The sequence below is a fragment of the Protopterus annectens genome, chromosome 7.part0 (genome assembly GCF_019279795.1).
Source record: "Protopterus annectens isolate FY-2018-M chromosome 7.part0, PAN1.0, whole genome shotgun sequence".
NCBI lineage: Eukaryota > Metazoa > Chordata > Ceratodontiformes > Protopteridae > Protopterus > Protopterus annectens.
In genome coordinates this window covers 1,619,914,847-1,619,928,282 of record NC_056739.1, presented here as the reverse complement: position 1 = coordinate 1,619,928,282, position 13,436 = coordinate 1,619,914,847, and the positions used below count along the sequence as shown (strand labels likewise).

Here is a 13,436-nt window from a genome sequence, read left to right as displayed (position 1 = left end):
CTTCTGCATTTTTCCCCTTTCTGTGGAGTAGCTGGTCTAAACGTGTGGAAGTCATTATAGCCACGGACTGCTGGAGTGTTCTCTGCAGCTTTAAACCATGTCTCAGTAACTACACAGATATCTACATTCACTAGGGTTATGAGAGCTTGCAGGGAATAGAGTATTTTTGTTTAGACTCCTGGCATTCAGCAACATCACCTTTCCATACTTCTGGGTTGGTTTAGCTATGCTGAATTGTTAATCAAGTTGCCAATTCCTAAAAAAGGCGCTGTAGATGTGGACAAGGTCTTAGCCAATATTGAAAAGTCTACAGGGGGGACAGGTGCAAACCATTCCTTGTGAACACTGTCATTGCTCAACCATATACTCCCAAGCAGATAAATATTGTAACACCCTTTGAATGACACCAAAAGTTAAGACAATTATTAAAATCAGCTTTTTCAGTGTACAATCAAGGTTCATTTACAAGGGGTCTACAAGTACAACATATTGAATGGTCCCTCACAGGATATATACTTAAAAAATATATATTTTATATTACACTATTAACATTTCTGCTTATGTGTTTACATATATAACGCTGTGACATTGTGGAGATTCTCTTCCTGGGGCTCCGCTGAAAAGGGATCCATGTGACGCAGTCAGAATCTCCTGGTAATCAAAAGTTATAAAATAAATAAATATATTACACAAACATACATACACACACATTATAACTAAAAAAAAAAGGAGAACGCAGTATATGGTGTACATCATTTTACTTAAATTTAAATAGGCTAATGCTTCTTTAGAGGAAGCTGCATAGGATGTTTCATGTCCCTTTGAAGTGCAATGTCACAGAAATCATTTATCTACTTTTACCAGAGTGAAAAGAAGGATTGCTCAAGACCATAGTGTGATGTTTTGTGGAGTTTCACAATTCTTCAATGCTGTTAACCATGCAGTTAGCATATCCAAATGTTTTTTTTGGGAGGGGGGGTTAGTGAAAGGGGACTTGCCCCATGCAAAAAAAAAAAAGAAAGAAAAACAAACCCTTTTGATCTGTGCCATTAATACAAATGACATAAATGTCTTTAGATCTTTCATAATTGCTCATGTAGTTTCAAGCATTTTCATTTTGAAGACACACAGCAGAAGGAGCTGTATACCATATAACATATATTCTTTCTAGAAACTAGTCTGTTTGTAGAGTATCATGCCAAATGTTCATCTGTTACACGGTGTTGCTGATGCCCTGCAGCTAAAGCAGTAGCGTCCCCACTACAAAAAAGTTTTCAGTCTGTGTCATTGTTATATATGACGTGGATGTCTTTCAGTCCCTTGCAAAATTTCCAAGCAACTGCTTTTTGAAGTCCCAAGTGTTGCATGTCAAGTGGCATGCATTCTTTCTAGAAAGTAACTCTGAATAAACATCTCATAGAGGCTACAAAGTCATTTACAATATCTCTCTGTTTGCACAGCATTCTTACAAATATTTGGAGAGTTGTTGGAGCCCTGCTACAACAGCTATAGCTGGGGCAAGATACGAGACTGTGGAACCTGCAAGAAAAAAATTCTGAATGTGAGCCTCTAGCAGGAAATAGCAGGTGTACAGAAGTACCCATTTACACAGGATTCAGAGGAGTGGGTGTTATACTATGCTCTCTTGCTAGTAAGGAAAGGATGTTAGGAGGATTCAAAAGCTTTTGTATACCCTGTGAATGATGACCTCAATACCTGTCCCTCACCAGCCTCTTGCATTTCCTAGAATGCCGATAGACTGGGCAGAACAAATGGACAAACAGGGGATATAAACTTTCATGTGGCAGAGATCACTGCAAAATACTACTACTACTGACAATAATATTAGCAGTAATAACACAGCACATACAGAGCGCTGCACACAAAAAGTGATCCATTTAAAATGGATAATTCACCCAACTTTCTCTATATCCTTTCTCAGAGAAATACATGCATTTGCTTCCAAACATTACAAAATATACAAAGAAAAAATATTTTTTCAAGGGATAAAACAAACATGGGATAGTGCTAAAATTCAAACAGATTTTGGCAAACACTTCTTGTAAAATGAAGGTATCAATAAAATAAAGCTACATAGCAAGGAAGCAGTCTTCCACCAGCATAACCTATTACTGTTTCAAACATCAAAGTTTTGATCATAAAGATGCCACCCAGATATATCTGCAAGTGATCAGTGAAGAAACATGTCAGTGTCACATAAACGATGGCCTTCGAAGTGCACAATTTAATGCAATAACTTGGCAGTTAAGCACAGTAAAAAAGTTGTGATGTACTTACCATAATGTTCCATCTGTGTTGTCTAAATTCATTCTTCCTCAACTAATGGTTCGGATTCAACTCAGCCGTTATACTAGCTTGTGGCCTCTAACAAACTCTCAAGCTCCTTTCCTACCCATAACGCACCACCCCTAACCTCCCTCAGATATTGTTTGCAGCTTGATAGGAAGACTATAAAAGAATTGCCATAACTGGGGTTCAACACAAAGGACATAGTTAGCCTGAATAGACTCATTCCTCAGGAAGTCAGTAATGAAATATGGAGGTGGATGGTGGGTGGAGAGTTGAGGAAAAATGGAAATGGACAATACAGATGAAATGTTATGGTAAGTGCATAACTTCTTTATCTGATGTTATCAATTTTCATTCATTCCTCAACTAATGGGACACAGTCCCAAGCTCCCTGGGTGAACTCTAAATTCCCCGAGTACAGCTGAGCCAAAGGCTGCCCTTCCCCTAGAGACGAGATCTAGTTTGCAATGAGTGATAAAGGTTATGAGGATTGGACCAAGTTGCAGCTCCATGTATATTCCCCACAGAGGCTCTAGACTGGAAAACAACTGAAGTTGTCAAAGATCTGGTTGAATGAGCCTTTAATGATTTTGATAAGGGGAGAGTCAAATTTTTATAAACAAATGAAATGCAATCTGTCAATCATCTGGCTAGAGTCACCTTTGTAACAGATTTGTCCAATTTATTTTGTGCATAGGAAACAAATAGTTGATCTGTCTTTCTGATCTCTTTTGTTCTGTGCCGGTAGAAATGTAATTGTCAATGAACATCCAATAAGTGTAGCATGTATTCTCATTTAGTTGTAAACTCTGGGAAGAATACCAGCAAGTTAATGCATTGGTTAATATTGGATTCTGACACCACCTTAGGCAGGAAAGAAGCATTAGTGTGCAACATGACCCTAATCTTTATGAAAAATCAAATATAGAGGCTTAGAAGATAATGCTTGAAGTTCTGAAATTCTTCTAGCATATGTAATTGCAACTAAAAAGATAGTTTCCCATGACAGAAATTTCAAGTCACACTTAGCTGCAGGTTTAAAAGGGAGAATGTATCAAGGCTTGCAGTACCAAATTCAAATCCCATGGAGGAATATGATCTTTTTAAAGGGGTCTCAGCAAAAGGGTACCTTTTAAAAAAGCTTTACACAGTTTAGTGGATGCCAGGGAAGAATTTTGAAATCCTTCATGGAAGTTAGATATTGCTGCGAGTTGAACTTTAATAGTTGATGAACTAGCCCGCTCATTAAACAAACTCACTAAAATTTCAAGAACAGAATGATTTGGAGCTGAGAAGGGGTCTCTCTGATTTTGCTCTGCCCAATAAACAGACCTTCTCCATTTACTTCTGTAGAGTTTCCTAGTGGAATGTTTATGGGAAAATAAAAGTATGGAATAGAGAGGAGAAGAAAGCAATGGTTGCCTGGCTATTAAATGAACTGGAAAAGCCATGCTGTTAGTTTGAGATGTCAGGGTGAAGCATGCCTGTTGGGTGAGACAGAAGGTTTGGGATTGGATCCAAAATCCAAGGTGGTTTTAGTAGATGAGGCCAAAGGAAGGGAAACCAAATCTGTCAAGGCCAGTAGGATGCAATGAGAATGACTTTGCTCTTCAACTGGGCTGTTTTTTGAAGGAATTTGGGAACTAGTAGAGTTGGGGGATAAGGGTATAGAAGGCCAGAGGGCCAACTGTGGAGTACAGCATCCCTCAGTAATTTCCCCCAGTGCAGGAATCAGGGCAAAGAAGCTGCTGCACTTGTTGCTTAGGGGAGATGCAAAATGACTGCAGCAAGGCTGGCCCCACCGATTGAAAATAATTTCTGTCACCTTGTTATTGAGAGACCACTTGTGAGGCAGCAAGATGGCCCTGCATAGCTTGTTTGGACTTCCTTGGAATGTGCATTGCTATTAGACAGCAACTGGAAGATAACTCCCATTGCCACACTCACAGGGCTTCTCGATACAGAAGACAGGATCTGGCTCCCTCTTGCTTGATGATGTACCAGACTACTGACACGTTATCTGTCTTTACTGCAATTGTTCCAAGAGAAAGAGAGTCCTGGAATGCCTGCAATGCTAAGGGCACTGCTATCATCTCCAGAACACTGATATCTAGGTTGGCCTCTGCAGGGGACCAAGTGCCTTGGACCGTTTTCCTCAGGAAGTCCCCCCCCCCCAATCTGGGGAGCATCCATGGTCAGTATGGCCTTGGGCTGAGGGAGGATGAAAGGACAACCTTCTAACAGCTGCTGTGACTGTATCTACCAGGAAAGGTACTGTTTGCATACTTGGGTATGCCTGGGTAATTCTTATCTTCGCTGACATGGGTTGAGAAAGCACTGACTCACTGTGTTGCTAGCATCCATTGTAGAATTCTCATGTGGTATCTTGCTAACGGGAGTAAAGTTATTGCTCCTGACATGGACCCCAGGTCTTGGAGAACCAGCTGAGTTGAAATTCCTGGTACTGCATTATCGTCTTGACCTGCATCCTTATTGTTTGCACTCTTGAAAGTGGAAGAGAAGCTACCACAGATTGTGTGTTGACCACTGCCCCTATGAATTCCAATGTCTGAGTCAGTTGTATGCGAGTCTTGTAATTTATGGTAATTCCAAGAAGTGAACAAGTTTGTATCACCTGATCCTGTGCTTCTATCAGTTAATGCTTGGTTGGGACAGTGATGAGCCAGTCATCTAAATATGGAAATACCCAGAATCCTTGCAGTCTCAAGTGAGCTGCTACCACTGCGATGCACTTGGTAAACACTCTGGGGGCTGTGGTGAAACCAAAGGGCAGTGCTCTGAGCTGTTAGTGACTGGCTCCAAGCAGGAAATGTAAATACCTTCTGGATCATCTGCTCATCTTTATGTGGTAGTATGCATCCTGAAGGTCTATCTAGCACATCCGGTCATCCTTGCTTAGAAAAGGGAGAATGGACTGAACCATGACCATCCAGAACTTTGTGTGTCAAACCGATTTGTTCAGTATGCTGAGATCCAAAACTGGTCTCCAGTCTCCTGTTTTCTTTGGCACTAAAAAATCTTGAGTAAGTGCAGATTCTATTTGGTCTGGTAGGACCTCTTGGATGACTCTTATCTAGCAGCTTTTGAATTTCTAGTTCTGTTGTGCCTTCTGATTGGGTAGGACATCGGGAAATTTTCTCGACAAAGGAGGAGGAAGGGATAAGGGAATTATATAATCCCTGGAAATAATTCTCTGCACCCAACTGTCTCTCGTTATCTCTAGTCAGGCTGTTCAGTGCAGACATAAGCGACCCCCAACTGCCTCCAGAAGAGGGCAATCTGGTCACCATTCAGGAGGGATGAAAGGACCTATCAGAAAAGGAATCCCCAGACCCTCGGTTTTGTGTGCCACCTCTGCCATGAGGGTGTCATCTACCATTATCACCCCCCTTCTGCATCTGGGAGCATTATCTCCACATGTGTCTGGAAAAGGACACTGTGATTTCTTGAACCACATTTTTTGACCTCCCTGTGTATTCCTAGAAAAGTTCCTTTGAGGGGTCAAAAAATGCACGCCCACTGCAGAGAGGGTCTTTCCATCTTTCTCACACCTGGAAAGTGTGTCCTTTACTGTACGGCAAACAAAGAGAAGCCATCAAAGGAAGCATTGACGAACGATGACTTGAAGGGCTCTGCAAAGTCACACAGGTGCATCCAGGCATGTTTACTGATGGAAATGCCTGAACCTGCAGCCCTAAAGGCACCTTCTGCAGCATAAACCTCATGGATGAATTGGATATAGCCTGTAGGGTAGCCACCTGAAACTACTGAATATTGAGCCTCAGACGTTTTGTTCCCAAAAAGAGATTTAGAAAGTTCCTTAATCAAATCTCTTTGTAGCCTAGTAAAGTATGTCAAAAAGTTCAGCAATCCGAGTGCAAATGTCACTGAAGCATAAACACGCTTCCCAAATCTGTCTATTGCCCTAAACTCTCTATTAGGAGGATGGACAGTGGAACTCTGTTCCACAAGTTCCTTTTTTGTAGCCACTGCCTCGACCATGCCATCTACTTCAACCCCTTTACTTCAATATTCTCATCCTACCAGGGGAGACAGAATCCTATCTGGTCTCTTGGGGATTGGTTCAGTCATGTCAGGTTCTTTTTCGCCTGCTTAGAAATCAAATCAATGAGTTCGTCAGTGGGTGGAGTAACCCAGGAGGTAGACATGTCAATAAAAAATCCTTCCAGAAATACAGATTCCTCAGGATAAGGGTTCTGGGAAGTCTGACCACACTTCTGCTTAAGGATCTCCAGAATGTCTCCAAATGAAACATCAAAGGTGGCGATTTTGGGGACCCCTCTCCTTCATCAAAATCTGTATCCTCAGTGACCGACTCTTGAGGAGAGTCCAAGTGCCTCCTTTTACACTTCCTCTTCCTAGGGACTTCCTCAGTGAGGTGGTCTAGTGAAGTATGAGAAGAGATGACAACAACCTACTGAATAGACTGGAAGCTTTGGGCTGGCTGTCCTTGCATAGTAGAATGTTGAAGAACACAGTGCAAAGTCATCTGAGAAGGAAGGACCATCTGATCTACAGGAGCAGAGAAAACCCTTTTCATGACCTCAAAGGCAAACCGCTCAGAGGAGAAGAAAGGCAATGGAGATGAGAAAGTGAGTTTCTGGCTTGTCACTTCCTTCCACTCCAAGAACAATCCACCTGAGGTGGAAACTGGAGCCAAGCTATCTAGTGATGAGGTTCCTAGAGAAAGAAATGGTTTCAAAAACCTAACCGTTGACTCCATTCTCCTGGATCCAAAAGGGATGCTTTGGCTCAAACAGTCCTCTGGCACAGAGGATGTCAGAGCCAGTGCAGAGTGGTATTCAGATATGAAGACAAAACTCTCTTCGGATCTGAACCAGATGGTCCTGGGATGCCCAGATCCAAGGGCTCTAAAACCATAGGTTGAGTTAGAGAAGTAGCAATAATGGGTGGAGTAGTGGATGATCAAACTTCCTGACCCGAATGGGTGGGTACCATGAGAAGTCCTCTCTGAAACTGCTCCATGAAGAATTTCCTCATCATTCTCTCCACGTCTGCTTTCATAAAACTTCTGGAGGACTGGGAAGATGTCAGGGATGGAGATTTAGAGCACCTATCTAGAAAGGGAGAGGGTACTCTGGATGGATATGGATCTACACTTGGAGAGTACCTAGTCCTTGGCAAAGGTTTTGGATCCAAGGATGTCGGATCCCTCACTGACTGAGCAGGATTCGATGAAGGTCAGATTGTAACAGACTTTGGATCCAACTTCTGTTTCTTTTTCAATGGCTCTGAAGAAGAAGAGGCTGTAGATAGGGTCTTTAGACTTATGTTTGGGGGATTTAACCCCAGCCATAGCTTCAGAGAATGAAGAAGGCAACAGTCCTTTCAAAATTAACTTGTTCTTCCTGTCCAGTAAGGCACGGAGGTTGAATTAGTGACAGAGCAGTCCTGTTGTAGATGTTCCAGACCTAAATAATATACACAAAGTGTGTGGGCATCTGAAAATGGCAATTTATGCCCACACTTCTCACATTTTTTTAAATCCTGCTTTTTCTAACATCTTAATGATCATATACATATATCTCCATAAGAGAGAGACAGAGAGAGGAAACAGGTGATACTAACTATGGTAATAAAAATTACATTACTTAAGGAAAAATAGAAAAATAGAAAATATCAAGTAGTATAATTAAATAAGGGTGAAGGGAAGGAGAGTCAGGCCTATTAACGATGATAGGTAAGTTACACTCAAGAGTGTGAGAAAAAAGGAAAAGAAAAAAACAACTTAATATTAAATATATAGTTTAAAAATCAGCTAGTAATTAAATAAGAGTAAAATGAGGAGTTTTAAAATGATAATATGAAAAAAGAACTTAGCTCCCACTGAAAAATTCCAGAGCTGAAGACGACCACATCTAGATGCTGAAGTGGCACATAAGATCTGAGGGAGGTTAAGGTGGTGCATTATGGGAAGGGAAGGAGCTTCAGAGTTTGTTAGAGGCCGCAAGCTAGTTTAACGGCAGAACTGGATCTGAGATTGGATTTGAACTATTAGTTGAGGAATGAATGAAAATTGACAACATCAGATCATTATTTTTTTCACTCAGCACTGCCCCTAGAACAGAGCTGAACTGGTCTAGAGCTGCTAATACTTTATTTTGAAAACCTGCCTACTATACATCTTCAGTTATTTTTACTCCATTTGAATGTTTAGTAGAAACTGCAATATTTCAATGTTAGTCTGTTTAAGTGCTATTTGACACTAAACCCATAAGCAGAGCTGCAGAAAATGAAACATTCAAGCAGTAATAAAGTCAGCTGTGCTAAGTTTTCAGCGGTTCCATGGGACTCCATTACTCTTTAGTTTCTCACTTTTTTCTGGATGTGTAGAGGAGAAAAGAAGTTAAGCATCCCAAGGTATCACTTCCAACAGACTATAATATTGGGGTCATTTTCCAGCCTCTCATCCAATTCGCGATAGCTCATTCCTGTGGATAAATAAGAAATATAGTTTCTTTGGAATGCATTAAAAATACTGTACAGGTTTTTTGAGGTACTAATCAAATACCACTTCAGAGTAATTTACTGCTCATGTCAATTTTGTATTACAGTTTTACAGAACTTCTAATACAAACATATGCAGCTGTCCCATCGGCCATCAGGAGTGTATGCACTGGTCACTTGGGCACATCTTCATGATAGTCAGTTCTTTTGTCTAACAATTCACACAAGAGCATGGGGAAGCCCACTGAGGCTAGAAGAGTCTTAATGTCTCTAAAACCTGGAAAAGAAATGGAGGACATAAACAATGTGTTATTTTCAGTGTTATTTTCAGAAGTGTATGGCAAATCCTAGATGACAATGAAAAGGAAACATGTTTTGGTACCTGCTGTAATTGTGTCCACCTCTCTCTCTCTTATTTTTTGAATTCCTTGCCTCACTGTCTCTTGATCATTAGCTCCTCCATGCCTAATCAGCCCATCTGTTACCCATCAATGGGACAAGGGTCAGTCAGGAGGAGTGATCATTCAGACAGCCATCAAGGTGTTTTAAGGATTTTTTTCTTTAATATTCCTGTCCTTAGGGCACACACTGAGGAGGGGAGTACAATTGGATGGCAGCAGAAAATGTCCCCTCAAGTCCACAATGGCAATCCCTCTAGTCATCCCAGCGCCCCCGAGGAATGAGCTTGCCAGATTCCACCAGACCTCACAGTGTGCCCCCATTTATGAGCATCCCCTCCCTTACCATGGGAGAGGTGAGCAGTCCACACCCTTTCGGTCCTCTCCCTCCCTGCCTGTCACAGTGCCAGGGACCATAGCTCATGAATTCTGGACAAAGACAAAAATATTGTGAGACAAAGACCCAATATCAGGGACAAGTTTTAGACATTACACTAATTCACTTAAACTAAGTTAATAGAACAACAGGTACTGTTATCTACATCCAATTTTGAACAAAAAGAAGTATGAAACTTTAACATCTGTCAATACTGACTGTAATCCTCTGATTTATAAGAAAATAAAAAAATGTAAGAGATAGTGCAATAATATGAGGCAAAATCCTGGATGTTTTGTGAAATCAGGTACAGCTGAGAGGTACGCTGGGGATACTAGCTGAACCCTGGTGATATGAGACATATTCAGGAACCCTTCCCCTGCACGATGAGGCCAGGCTTTTCTTTCACATTTTTACTATAATGGCATATAATTTGGATAAGGATTTGGCCCTAAATATCAAGGGCAAAATGGCTACAGTCTAGGCTTGTGGTTGCTCCCTGCAGTAATAACACTTTCCAGTTTTTGCAAGGATAGCAAACCTGACATCTATGTCTCCCACACTCCCCCAACAAATATAATCCTCCAATAACATGGCACAATTTCAGGGGATGGGGCAAACTCTATGAACAGGAATCTGAGTCTGCTCCTGATAATTAGTACCATAACCTTTCATAAAGTACAGTTTTGTACCTACCATAAATGTAGATGTTCGAGTGCTAATACAGCTGCAGTAATCACAGATGGGTTCTCTGCCGTCAGGCGGGTCCTCGGTCGGCCGAATTCCAAAGTCTAGGTCCGGCGTCGGTTGTTGTCGCTTTCTTTCCTGACATCAGTGCGACAGGGGTATACAAGACACAGCAGATGCCATTTTCTTCAGTCTTTCTTGCCCCAGATGTCAGGTGCCCCCAGAAGGAAGGCAATACATAAATTATATATATATATATATATATATATATATATATATATATATATATATATACATACATATAAATAGTCATGCAATGCAATATAATCAAAAATCAGTAGTTGCAAGCAAATATACCATAGAAGGATAACCCAATCAGGTTGTATGAGGAGGGGATAGCCCCTAGGCTTTTACCAAGAGGGGAAGGAGGGAGGGAAACCCATACTGCAGCTGTATTAGCACTCAAACATCTACATTTATGGTAGGTACAAAACTGTACTATGTTCATCGTGCATACAGCTGCAGTAATCACAGATGGGTAGAATCCCAAAGCTATGCACAGGGTGGGAGGCATTAGATGGAACTGGGATGAGCCAGGATGCCCTGCAACACAGCAGTGGCAAAGCCTGCTCTAGTCTTGGAGTATAAAGGTAGGTGGTAGTGCTTGGTGAAAGTATGCACAGAACTCCAAGTGGCTGCCTCCAAAATATCTTTGGTAGGAACTCCTCTGAGGAAGGCTGTAGAGGTAGCTGTGGCCCTGGTGGAGTGGGATCTGATGCCTGTAGGGACAGATTTTCCATGAAAGGAGTAACAAAACCATATGCAGTGGCCTATCCATTTTGAAATTGTCTGTTTGGTAACTGGCTTCCCTTGGGCTCCTACAGCATAGGACACAAAAAGTTGTTCTGATTTCCTGAAAGACTTTGTTCTGTCCAAATACTAACGCAGCTGTCTATGGATGTCTAAGGAGTGTAGCAGCCTTTCCCCTTTATTTTCAGGATTGGGGTAAAAGGTAGGTAAGTGTATGGCTTGATTTAAAGCTACCCTGGATACCACTTTAGGCATAAATGACAGGTTGGTTCGAAGGGAAACCCTGTCCTGATGGAAGATGAGAAAGGGCTGCACAGCCATGAGGGCTTGTAGCTCTGAAACCCTACGAGCTGAGGTAATGGCCAGAAGGAAAGCTGTTTTCCAGGACAAATATTGCAACTCTGTTGAGGCAGCTGGTTCAAAGGGAGGCAATGTTAATTTTTTCCTAGGAGGTCTTATATTCTTAGCCCCTCTGAAGAACTGTCTTAAGACTGGGTGAGAGAATAAAGGTGGATCAGTGTTGAATTCTGCAGAAATGGCTGAGGCATGAATTTTTATGGAGGAAAATCAAAGTCCACTGTTCAACAGCTCAGCTAGATACTGTAATATCTGAGGCAAATTCAGTTTTCTGGGATCCTGGCCTTTTTTCTCATTCCAAGCGTAAAACCGTTTCCATTTTGCGGAGTAAGCCTTTCTAGTAGATGGCCTTCTGGCCTCCAAAATGACATCCTGCACCTCTTTGGAGAGTAGGGTCTGTTGTGGTGTTAAGGAATTTTCCATGCAGCGAGATTGAGTGTTTTCAGCTGGCTGTGAAGAGTTTTGTAGTTGTGCTGAGTCAGTAGAAGAGGCATTAGAGGTAGGGACCAGGGAGGAGTATGCGTTAGGCTCCTCAGGAGAGGGAACCAGTGTTGTCTTGGCCAGTCTGGAGCAATCAGTATCATCCTTTGGTCTGTCTGCTCTAGCTTTCAAGAGCACCTTGGGCAGAAGAGACAAAGGTGGGAAAGCGTAAACTGTCCATGCTGCCCAACTGAAAGAAAGGGCGTCCACTCTCCAGGCCTTTGGATGAAAGGTCCTTGAACAGAACTTTTCCAATTGATGATTCCTGTGGGAGGAGAAGAGATCTATGTCTGGCCTTCCCCACGCTTGGATTATCTTTGTAAACACTTCAGGATGCAACTTCCATTCGTGTGGGTCTGTCATAATTCTGCTTAGATTGTCTGCCAGTGTGTTTTCCAAACCTGGCAAGTACTGTGCTTGAAGTTCGATTTGCCATTCCAGGGCCAAGTTCCAAAGTGACATGGCTAGTCTGCACATGGGATATGAATGTGTTCCTCCTTGTTTGTTTATGTACCACATTACTGTGGTGTTGTCTGTCCTTATCAATAATTGCCCTGGATGCAAGAGGTCCTTGAAAGCTGTAATTGCATTTATCACTGCTAGCATTTCTTTTTGATTGATGTGAAGGTGCTTTTCCTTTTGGGACCATTTGCCCTGAATGCACCTGTCTGTCATGTGCGCCCCCCAGGCGTAGTCTGAGGCGTCTGTTGTGATGACTTGATTTGCTTGAGGCTTGCAGAATGGAAGACCTGTGTTTGCTTGACATGCTTGGGCCCACCATAGAAATTCCTTTTGCAAACATGGAATTATTGGTATTATTGTTTCCAAACTGTGGCTGCGTTGAGACCATAGGTTTTTTTAGGTACCATTGAAGTTTCCTCATGTGCAACTTTGCACATGGGATTAAAAGAATGCAAGATGCCATGAAGCCCAGAGCCTGCAGGATTTTCCTTGCAGTGAGCCTGGTACAATTTGCAAGTATTTTGAAGTACTGAGTTAGTTGCCCTTGTTTTTTCTGGCGTGAGGTAGGCTATCTGGGTGTTTGTGTCCAAGTTGGCACCCGGGAAAGTTATTTTCTGAGATGGTGTTAGCCTGGATTTCTCTTTGTTGACTGTGTATCCCAGAGAATTTAATAACCATGTTACATAAGCCAGATGTTCCAGAAGTATGTGCTTGCTGTCCGCTTGGATCAGGCAGTTGTCCAAATAAGGGTAAATTTGTATCCCTTGAAGTCTGCAGTAGGCAATTACTGATGCCAGGCATTTCGTGAATACTCTGGGCGCAGTAGATAAGCCAAAGGGCAATGCAGAGAATTGATAGTGGATTGAACCTGCAAGAAATCTGAGGTATCTTTTGCAGCTTTGTCTGATTAGGACATGCAGGTATGCCTCCTTGAGGTCCAATGTTACCAGCCAAAACTCCTTGCCCAGCATGGGAAGAAGCTGCTGTAATGTGAGCATCTTGAATTTTGGTGCAGTAGAAATGTATTTAGGATGGATAAGTCCAAA

General features: G+C 42.0%; 1 protein-coding gene across 3 annotated transcripts in view; it reads right to left on the bottom strand.

The window, feature by feature from the left end:
* Positions 1 to 13,436, bottom strand: part of NPRL2 (NPR2 like, GATOR1 complex subunit) — a 1,906,629-nt gene that overhangs the window by 25,120 nt on the left and 1,868,073 nt on the right. The window contains exons 11-12 of one of the 3 annotated variants that reach the window (XM_044078164.1): positions 8,689 to 8,804; positions 742 to 1,539 (exon numbers count right to left, since the gene is read on the bottom strand). In XM_044078164.1, the coding sequence (XP_043934099.1) occupies positions 8,737 to 8,804 (68 nt within the window). In that variant the 3' untranslated portion in view covers positions 742 to 1,539; positions 8,689 to 8,736. Of the gene's footprint in view, positions 1 to 741; positions 1,540 to 3,428; positions 8,805 to 13,436 lie in introns of those variants that run through there. The other 2 variants (XM_044078165.1, XM_044078163.1) reach the window with 2 other exon arrangements.